The sequence below is a fragment of the Lactuca serriola genome, chromosome 9 (genome assembly GCF_051521515.1).
Source record: "Lactuca serriola cultivar US96UC23 chromosome 9, Lser_US96UC23_V15, whole genome shotgun sequence".
NCBI classification, from domain to species: domain Eukaryota; kingdom Viridiplantae; phylum Streptophyta; class Magnoliopsida; order Asterales; family Asteraceae; genus Lactuca; species Lactuca serriola.
This window is the reverse complement of record NC_136416.1, coordinates 176244075-176255351: the sequence shown is the minus strand read 5'-3', so window position 1 is coordinate 176255351 and position 11277 is coordinate 176244075. Positions and strand designations below refer to the sequence as shown.

General features: G+C 33.5%; 1 protein-coding gene across 1 annotated transcript; it reads right to left on the bottom strand.

The window, feature by feature from the left end:
* Positions 1 to 4023: 4023 nt before the first annotated feature.
* On the bottom strand, positions 4024 to 10100 carry LOC145074152 (putative disease resistance protein At5g66900). Its single transcript, XM_079020563.1, has 5 exons — positions 9295 to 10100; positions 8805 to 9211; positions 8227 to 8582; positions 7757 to 7965; positions 4024 to 5063 (listed from the first exon to the last, which is right to left on the bottom strand). Exons 1-5 carry the CDS (start codon positions 9974 to 9976, stop codon positions 4270 to 4272), a joined length of 2448 nt encoding a protein of 815 aa, XP_078876689.1. The 5' UTR covers positions 9977 to 10100; the 3' UTR covers positions 4024 to 4269.
* Between the last annotated feature and the right edge of the window lie 1177 nt (positions 10101 to 11277).

Below are 11277 nucleotides of genomic sequence, written 5' to 3'. Positions count from 1 at the left end.
TGCTCTGGTTAGACCTGTTGTCAAGCAAGAACCTAAGGGCAAAGAAACATTGTTCAGTAACGAACCCATTGTCGATAATTTTGAAGACGAAGAAGAGATGGATGAAAACGAACTGAAAAGGAAAAGGCTCATGAAGCTGAAATGGATGAGCACCAGCGAATCATCCGAGAGGCTGAAGAAAAAGAAAGAGCTGAGAAAGAGGCTCAAGCCACTCTTCAAAGCAAGAAGGTTTTATTTCCCACATGGACCTGGAAGTGAATCCAGAATGATGTTGTCGATTTACCCAAAGGACTTTGAAAAGCTAAAGATAGGGAAGATTTATTGTAAGGAATGGTATGTTGTGTATCAAGCTAGGGAGCGATCTGGTGCTGACTTTCGCAATGGATGTTTCTTCCTTTCTAACAAGAATCTGTACACTACATCCTTTGTTGAGTTTATATTGGACCTGGTGAAGAAGTTCAAGGGCAACAGTAAAGACGACCTCAAGTGCTTCTCAGATATGATTTTGTGGTACATGCAAATTCGATAGACAACTTTTGGCATTATTCCCAAAGTTTACGAGGTTGAGAAGCGAATTCAAGGCTAATGAGTTCGGGCCTCAATTGACGCAAAGGGGGAGATTGTTGGGTATTAGATGTTGCATCATTGGGCTTTTGGTTTAGTCTTTTGTATTAACGAGTTGGGCCTGTCCACTCATATTTATTTCTAGGTTTAGAGTATTTAAGATGCATGCATGCATCATATTTTGGTTAACTTTGATTATTACGTTGTAATCCTAATCACGCCTCTAGAGTAGCAATTCTTCATAGAGTTCTTCTGAGGCGTGACGTTTAACCATTCGATATTCTTTGAATCATTGTTGTGTTCTTGTTTTACTTGTCTTGAATCTAAACGAACTTTTAATGATTATTTAATCCTAACAAGGTTTCTTATCAACCGCCCTCTGTTGTCCTTCATGCCTCTAAAATAAGGTGAATACTTTAGATTATAATATGGGGTTGCTTTTGCTTTTGCATGATTTTTTGGCGAGTTGTTTTACTAGTTTCTACTCTTCCATATGACGGTTGAATTCCCTTCTTCTATCCCCCTTCTTCTTGTCTTTTGAAGTCTAGTGAAGAATAGAAGCATAAAAATGCTTCTTTTTTAGTGCTTATTTAAGATAAGCACTTAAAGGCTTAAGAGGTACTTCTTACAAGAAGGAACTAGCATTCCAAGTGTCTTAATCTTGATGATGGATACTTGTAGAGAAAATCATATTCATTGATTTTTCTATCTTCATCAACACCCTAAAATCAAGTGGGTTTAAAAGCTTCAAAGTTTGTCATTCTAAAACTCTCTTTGGTTGTTTTAATATCATTCTAACCTCTATAAAAGAATCCTAGATGGTTTGGTTTGTTATAAATTTAAAAATAAACTTCTTATTTTTTTAAGACTTACGTTGCAGTTTTTATGAAAAACACACTTATATTTTGTATCAAAAACCATCAAAATAATCATCAATAAGAACAAGAATATAAATATTACCCGCTTAGGTGGGGGGATCAACCGGTCTACAAATATCTTCATGCACCATCTCTAGAATATTTGTAGCTCTATACTTAGCTTTCTTTGCAAACACCAACTTTGTTTGTTTTCCAACCATGCAAGACTCTCAAAGTTGGTCTTGAGGTTGGATTATCGTTACCCCTTTAGCTAGCTTGTGCATCAAGTTTATCACGCCAAAATTAATGTGGCCAAGTCATGCGTGTCATACCCAAACTTCTTCATTGAATTTGTTTTGCAAGCAATGTGGTTTACCAACTTTCAACTTTATTTTGTAAAGTCGGTTTGTGCTTCTCAGGGCTTTCATTTGCAATCTTCCGTCTCCATCTCGCATGGTTAGGAAATCACCTCTCATCCGAATGTCACAACCGGTTATTGTAGATTGCCCGAGGCTAATAACATTGCTACGAAGTGATGGGATATAATACATATCATTCATTAGTTTTTTCTCACCGCTTTTTCATTTGAACAAAATTGATCATTTTCCTTTAATGCTAACACACGATCCATCTCCAAATCTCATATTTTCCATTATGTTTTTATTTAATTCGAAAAAATAAGAGTAGTTGCCGGTCATGTTGTTGCTCGCACCATTGTCTAAGTTCCAAATCCCATCTTCATCGACATTTGCTTCAACTTTTGGAGGGATATATTTGTCTTCATTCAAGAACACTATTTCTTGAATTGTATTCATCATAAAGAATGTCTCTTCTTCATGATTCGTATTTCCTCCGTGTGTTTCACTAAGGTTTGCCTCATGGTTTTTGGTTCGAAGTGAAGTGTCCGTATTTATCACACCGGTTACATTGGATGTTTGAGGGGTCTCTTTGCTCGCGTTGTTTTCTCTTTTGCTTTTGATCTTCATGATTTTTAGCGGATTCTGAGTGACCCTGAACTTGTGTGTTACCCCGACCACGTCCACCATCACGTCCTCTGCCATGATAATTTGAACCTCGACCTCTACCTCTTGAGGATTCATTGTTTCAGTTGGACGTTTCAGTTTTGGAACAGAGTAGCTTTGCTTGTGTTTCAGATATTTTATCTTCTCACTTGATTCTTTCTTCATAGGCTTTTAAAGAACCAACCATGTCTTCAAAGCCTGTCTTCTTAAGATTCAAGACTTGCTCAAGAGCTGCTACAATATGCACAAATCGGCTAGGGAGGCTCGTGAGAAACTTCTTCGCAAGCTTCTGTTCATTTATAAACTTTCCAAGTGAAACAGATTTCGAAGCAAATTCGGATAATTTTGCAGTGAAATCGTCTGTCGTACGTCGTACTGGTATCACTCATCTTGAGGTTCTAGAATTCAATGACTAGTTTTTGTAGTTTGGATTTCTTTACTTGATCAGCTCCAAGGTTGCGGGTTTTAATCGCGTCCCACATCTCCTTGCCAGTTCGAAGGTGACCGATTTGGAGTATTAAATATTCCGATATGGATTGAAACAACAAACCTTTCATAATGTTGTTTTTCTTGACATCATCCAATCTAGGGTCAACTACATCCCATACGCCATGAATCCCAATTAGCACCTCCATACGCATCCTCTAAATTGTGTAGTTTGTCTTCATAAGGGTTGGACACTAAAAAGTTAGTGAAGTCGATTCCTTCACCGGTGACTGTGATGATTCTCCACCTGTCATCACAAATTGACTTCAGATCCCTCAGATGTCGAATTGTCCAGCAATAATTCATAGCAAAGCCTTAACCTTGCTTTGTCTAAGGTCCTGTTGTCTTCCATTGATCCAAGCCAATGGACCCACCATACGAACAAGAAACCTGATGGTTTACTTTAGTCTCCACATGAACAGTAAAACAAGAAGGTCGTTGCTTTGATTTGGATTTCTGCATAGGTTCTCACACGAACAAGAGAACTCTCTTGCTCTTTTGCAGTTTCAACTTCTTTCATAGGAGAACTCCTTCTTTGATGACAGGTCTTTGGTCTCTACACGATCAGAAAAAACCATAAAAGAATAACATGATGATAGTTTCGTTTTTGCTTCAAGCACAAGCAAAACAGAAAACAGGAGGCCTGTTGCTCTAAAAAAAGAACAGAAATCGGACAGGAGAGCTGCTTCTTCTGTCGCAAGCTCTCCTTCTGGACAGGAGAACTTCTTTTCTTTGATTTGGATTCCTGTTGTCACAAATTCACTTGCTACACAAGTTCTCCACACGAGATTTCTGAGCAGGTAGATATTTTTGAACAGGTTTGCACTGTAATTTGTAGCTTTGAAACCAATTAAAGATAATTAGAAGAGCGTATGCTATTTTTCATAACTCGCATAAACACTAATTTATTGAAGCAAAATAACTCAAAAACTCCAATCTCTAAAAAACGATTACAGGAACCTAACATCAGAATATAACTAAGATTCGTAAATGTAATCTAAATATAACTAGGATTCCTAAATGTAACCTAACGTTGCATTTAATGACCAATAAAATTTGCCGTTAAAAAAGGTAGAACATATAGCAAAGGTCAAGAATCAATTATTTATTACTTATACAAACAATCAAAATATTATCACTTGTGTTTGAATAACAAAGTACACGAATATATTCACTCTACTAAACAGTTTACATATGTAGCATCAAGGGGAACAAAATAGTGTAATGTTTGTCCTATGCACACCAAACTCAGTACAACATGTTTTGTCTTAAGTAACACATAGGCTTCAGATGACTTCATTAGGGTTTCTAGGCGATCTTCCACCAGATACACTATTTCTTCATTGAATAGTGCATGTACACGAAAACTCCTCCTCAGATTCCGGAAGCTCACAACCTTTCATATAAATCGTTGGTATACCACCCATTTTTACTGGCAACCCACTCAAGCTTGAGCAAAATGAAATATCAAGAACACTCAACTTTTCAAGTCTCCAAATCAATTCCGGCAACTTTTCCAGTTTCATACAAGAACGAAGACTAAGCATTTCCAAATTAGTCAAACTCCCAAATTCTTCAGAAAATTCACACATCTCATTGCAATTTGTGATGCTAATAGTCTTAAGGTGGACACTGTGACATAATGTCCATGGAAATTCGACTAAATCTTGGCAGTTATCGATATCAATCTCAACTAATTGTGGCCAGATATCGGGGCAGTTGATAATGGGTTTCTTGAAAGTGTTGCCAATTTTGCACAATATGGACGATACTTTCTCCGATAAAATGGATGGACTTATCGAGATATTGGGGGGGTTGTTCATGGGTTTCTTCAAAGTGTTGCCAGTTTTGCACATTATGAGCGATACTTTCTGCAAGTTTTCTAGCGATAAAATGGATGGACTTATCGCCACACGTTCAAGTCTAATCGTTGTTAGATTACGTAAAGAGCCAAGAAAATGGAAATTGTCAAATTCTATAGGGTATAAACCATGGTTTGTGATGTTTAGAATCTTTAATTTTTGACTTCCTGCTAAGAAATGGGGTAAAGTGTAGGTTTTTGACCTTAAGTTCAAGATTAGAACTTCGAGGTTGGGGACTTCCAAATTGCACCATTTTGAGGAGAATGACTCTCCTGCAATCAAGATGGTAATCGATTAATATATATATATATATATATATATATATATATATATATATATATATATATATATATATATATATATATATATATATATAACCATAAACTCATTAATATTATTTATAGCCCTGTGTTCCAAACGAAACTGAATTTTCACTTCTCTTCTTCTAGATTAATATTGTTTTGGGAAGGACTATATGCAAGAAACGTCAATGTACTTTTATTTATTACTTTATTTTAACATCCTATTTTCATTTCTTCTTATTAATACATTGGACTTTGAAACAATATACCACTTATAGTAATACAGTCTAAATACAAAGAAATTTTGGCTTGTATAATTGAGAAGATTTTCAAAGTATAATGTCCTGATAAGGGCATCTCCAACCCAACACCAAATCCAATTTTTTGCACCAATTAGTTTGAACCCATGCAACTCCACTTATTGCAACATTCTGTGTAAAGGAATAATATAACACCAAATTTGATGTTATACTGTTCCTTTACACCAAAATGGTGTTAAACTTTCATGTGAAAATTTTGGTCCTTCAAGTTTTAGGCTTGTATATTTCTAGTTTATTTAATTGTATACGTATATTTTAAATATAATAATTATTAGGTGTAACATTATGTTATATATAATATATGAAATCGATATCAATTAATCATATATATTAACTTTAAACCTTGGTTATAATTAAATGATAATATAATTTATAAAGTTATTAATTAGAAAAAGACGCAGGACAACTTAGTTGGTAGTGATGCGACACCAAAAAGTTTAGTGAAAAAGCTTTCCTGTCATGGGTGCTCTAATTGGGTAAAATTTTCAAAAGTGTCTTAACAGAAAAACTTTCAACTATAATGATAATGGAAAAAATTATAGTAGGATGTTATAATAAACAAATAAATGGAAGTTAGTGTTATTTCTTGCATTTAGCCCGTTGGAAACAAATATCACACCAATGTTATTCTATTTATCTGAAAAAGAGAAACATATTTCTATTTATTTGTTTATTATAGCATCCTGGTTTCATATTCTTTCTATTGAAATTTAAAAAAAAAATCAAATTATAGCAATGTAATCAAAATATGAAGCAAAATTACAGGGCTATAAAAGAAATAATGTCCTGATACCAAAAAAAAAATTACTATAATTGGGTATTTTTTTCAAAGTTCATTGCCTTAATATGAAAAAATTGGAAGTGCAGGAACACAAAATACAAAAATAAAATGCTGTTACTATTTATTGCATTTAGCTCCTTTAGGAACAAGTATAAAAGCAACATATTTTCTATCGGGAAATCTTCAATAAAGGCCCAATATTTTGGGTCAGTTTATGGTTTAATCCCAAATTAATTTTTGTTTACAAAAAATGACAAATTAACGGCTAAAACTTCAAAATAACCCTAGTTGGTTAGTTTCACATATTTAACCAATATCCTGTCTTTTATTGTTAATTGATCAAAAATATTGGAAGTTTTCTGAAGATTGCATTATTTTTTACCAATAATCAAAATATTACAACTTTTCTGAAGATTAGTCTTGAACTAATGTATATTAATAAATCATTTTAAAACATAACATATCTTTTTTATTATAAACAAAAGTAATATAGTTGTTGCTAATTTTTAGGAATAGAAAAGTGGACTATGTGCCCCGTCCCAATATTGTTTGCTGACAACTTCAAACGGTCTACGATCCTCTTATGCATCATTGTGGCTGTCATTCAATGTTGACTTATCACCCTCGGTGGATGTGTGTTATCTGATGGTGATGGTTGTTACCAGGTAAGGTAAGGGGTAAGGTATGGAGGTTGGGTAGTAGTTACGTTAAACAACATAAGAGGAACACCTACATAGTGCATCTAATCATGACATCCACAACGATGCATAAGATAATCTTAGATAGTTTGAAGTTATCAACAAACAATATTAAGGAGGGGGGGGGGGTACTTAGTCCACTTTTCTATTCATAGAAATTAGCAACAACTATATTTCTTTTGTTAATAATAAATATGTGTTATGTTTATAAATGATTTGTTAATAATAATATACATTAGTTCAAGGGTAATCTTCAGAAAAGTCCAAATATTTTGGTTATTGGTAAAAAATAACGTAATCTTCAGAAAAATCCCAATATTATGATCAATTAACGAAAAATGATGAAATACCGGCTAAATTTGCGAAACTAGGCAACAAAGGTTATACAAAAGTTATAGCCGATAATATGTTTTTTTTTTGTAAACAAAAATTAATTTAGAATTAAACCATATACTGTCACAAAATATTAAGACTTTATTTGATTTCACATTTTCTATATGTTGTATTTGCTAAAAGGACCACTTTGGCATGTTAAAAACCAATATTAAGTACCCAAAGGTCAAAATATAAGTCTTCCGTTTTGAAACAAATAGAGTAACTTCCATTCAAATTTATGAATGAATATGCAAAACAATTATTTTTTTCAACAACCAGTGAGCCGACCCACATTGCCCCAAGATTGTTATGTGAGATGAAAATCATATAAACTAGGTACACAATGGCCTACTAGGTGGACTGCTATAACAACCAAATGTCAAGGAGCCAATTCACATTGGAATTGAAACTCCCACATAATGTAAAGATGCTACCCTAAAACCAATTATGCTACGCTCTATGGGATTGAGTTTATGAAAGAATAAAAACCTGTGGAAATAGACAATATGCGGGCTTGCATGGGTTCTTGGACTTGTTCAATATATGCAGGCAATTCATCTCCTTGTGCATTTATAATCAATCTACTCCTTTGTGGTAAGGGTAGTTTGCTATTCAAGTGAATCGCAAGCTCCCTCAACAAATCATGTTGTGTCACAAATTGTTGATCGCAATGGTTAACTCTTGCGCCCGAATCATTCCTGTAACAATTAATAATTTCAGGTTTCGTAACAAAAAATAAAAATAAAAATTTAAAGTCCAACCTATTTAACAATTGTCGTACACTCGTGAATTTAAATGGACAATATTCAGTAATAAAGTAACATTATGTTTGTTTTTTACTTAATAGACTTGGGGACATGACTTTATCATTTAAGCTACACATGCGTTTCTTTTATACTTGAACCTTTTATTCTTATTAATTTCAATATATATAAAGAGGGTATCAACGCAGAAAATACCCTGTGGTCATAAGATGGACAAGATTTCTATTGGAAAATTCTTTGATTGTGGCCATGGTATCAACGCCATCGTCATCATAGTCGTACAAATGCACCCACATATTCAAGAGGGAGCTAACCGGGATCCTTTGGTCTTCACGAAATAGCCCAAAATCCAAGAAACATTGCTTGTATTCGTCATCTAAGGCCTCGAAGCTTCTTTCTAAAGCGATGAATATATCCTCGTGTAAATCTAGAAGTGATCTCCCTCGAGACAACTTGTTTAGCACAGATTTCCAGGCTAACTCATCCTTCCCATTTAAGGATAGGCCAACCACCGTAAGGGTGAGCGGATGATTCTTACACCATGAAACCATCTACATATATACAATGGATACCATCAACTCAAGTTGGTTTTAAAAACAAAGATGCAAAAAGACAAGAGAAATTAGCATTATTCATATCCCAATATTATTTGTCATAATATTTAATTTCTTTGTTACCAAGTATAGAATATATATATATATATATATATATATATATATATATATATATATATATATATATATATATATATATATATATATATATATATATACCTGATTCACAAGATCATCATTAATAGTTGGACTAGGTCTACTCCCGCCTCTGGTAAATGCTGAACCTCTAAATAGGGTTTTGGCATCTTCCTGGTGCAACGGCTCAAACCAGAACACATTGTATTTCGGAAAGGCAGTCCTGGATGTGACAAGAATTTTGTGTCCTCCGATCTTGGATGGAAAGATTTCTTCAATAAACGAAGCAGACCACACATCATCTAATACTAGAAGCATAGGATCTGATGCTTTTCTACTCAAAAAGTTTTCCAACTTGGTCCTTGCGTCTTCATTGCTCTGAAACACAAGCAGCGGGCTGGAGGAATTTGGATTAAAGAGATCACTCACCATCACCATCAAGTTGGGTGTTTCTGAAACTATCACAAACAAGATATTCTCCCCAAATCTTTCTGTTCAAAAGCAAGAGCTAGCCATTACCAAATGAATCAAGCCATCCTAAAAATCAGTCAACGTACCGAAATTGATGGATTACCTCGAATTTCAGCATCATGGCATAGCATTTTCACCAAAGTGGTCTTCCCACATCCACCAGGAGCCGCCACAACCAGCACCGAACGATCATCACAACCCATGGAACTTCCACCATCATCAATATCAGTAGAAGCAAGAACCGCAGCCTTCAGCTTCTGTAGTGGCTCTTCAAACGCCACGATTCCACTTGGAAGTCTGGGAACTCGCCAACCATAATTTTCTCGTTCTTCGCCAACCGAAGCTATTCTCTTATTAGTCATGCGATTCAATATATGACCCACTTTTACATTCGTATCATTCTCCAACGCAAGCGCCTGCGTACTGTCCCGAATCTGAATTGCGACAACTCCGGCTGGACAGAAGTTTCCCAGCTTACGGTTGAGACGTTTTAGCTGTCTTGAGTAAAGGTTCCTCTTGAAGGGATTCCACTTCACTTTCGAAGATTCGCACACAAGTTTTTCGGCCTTTTTGATTTCATTTGTGAACATATTGCACTCTTCCTCTGAATGATCTAGTCCCCGTTTGCTCTTAACAATATCATTAACGATCGGTCCTATCATCTGTAAGGTGGCGGTGAGTTGCTCTAGTTCGGCCTTGAACTGTATTGTGGTTTGTGCTTCGCGTGTTACATTTTTTAAAAGGCTGAAGATGGATTCGAGAAGGGGATCTGGAAGCAAATCCATTTCTCCAGGTTAATCCCAAAATCTGGATGTTAAAGAAAATAGACAGGAAGATTACAGGGATGAGGTTGATGTTCTGAAGTTTTTTTTTTTTTTTTTTTTTTTGGAGGAAAACCAGTCTTCTGAACGGGTTTAGGTAATCCGCCACCCCCCTTCCCTTTTTTTATCGGGTAATTCCGTAGACAACGAACAAAAATCCAAATACAAGATGATTTGAGTAATTATGCTTATTTATTAAAATTTTATTTTTAAGTTTAAACAAACTTTTAAATAATATGTATTTTCATTTGTCACCCATTCTGTTTAACTATGTATTTCAAAATTTACCTTTCACTTCTTTAAAATCTATTCCACACATCTATTATTTAAATATGATTAATAGTATAATATTACAGTGAGAAATGACATATATATATATATATATATATATATATATATATATATATATATATATATATATATATATATATTATTTATTTTTTATTTATTATTATTATTTTTTATATGCAATTATCAATAAAGTTCTTATTGGGGATTTCTAAATGCATTTTGCACTAATGAAATGATTGATTATTTAATGTAGTCAAATTTATCCAAACTTTTTGACAAAATATATTTGTACTTATAGCTTTTTTTTATATACGTAATAAAAAAATGAAATGTCTATTGGTTTCCCATGTTAAAAAAAAAAAAAACCCCTCTAATTTTATGACGATTTTATGATGCTTCAGTATTTGTATACATTAATTTTAAACACTAATTTTTAAATGTTGATTGAGTTTAAAAATGAATTATACTAATACTATTATAGGTTAAAAGTAATGTATATATTTTTTAAAAAAAATATTATCATACACATATTAGCATATTTCTAATAAACTACTTAATATAGTGAATTTTTAACAGTCTGAAAAAGGGTGAAATATGAACATTATGTATTAATAAAGGGATTAATGAGAATTTATACAATAACATTCTACATAAAACAATTGTTACATATTGTACATTTCAAACTTTAAGGCACAAATACCAAAACAATATATATATATATATATATATATATATATATATATATATATATATATATATATATATATATATATATATATATCAGTGTTGTAAAAATCCCGATTAGGTCCCGATTAATCCTTAGGCACTACTTGACCGATTAGAGAGCGCCTAACGATTAATCTATACATACAAAATGACTGGAACAGTAGAACCCTATGAAATTTTAACATTTTAAAGAATTTATATATCAATTAAAACTATTTGAGGTATGATTAGTGTTGTATTTATCATAT

What these genes read in the sequence shown, in the direction of transcription:
- LOC145074152 (XM_079020563.1), bottom strand. Translation starts at nt 9,976, where the DNA reads ATGGATTTGCTTCCAGATCCCCTTCTCGAATCCATCTTCAGCCTTTTA. An exon ending in ATGATGATCTTGTGAATCAG is followed by an intron (nt 8,583 to 8,804) that starts GTATATATATAT and finishes GTATATATGTAG; the next exon opens with ATGGTTTCATGGTGTAAGAA. An exon ending in GTCCATCTTATGACCACAGG is followed by an intron (nt 7,966 to 8,226) that starts GTATTTTCTGCG and finishes TAATTGTTACAG; the next exon opens with GAATGATTCGGGCGCAAGAG.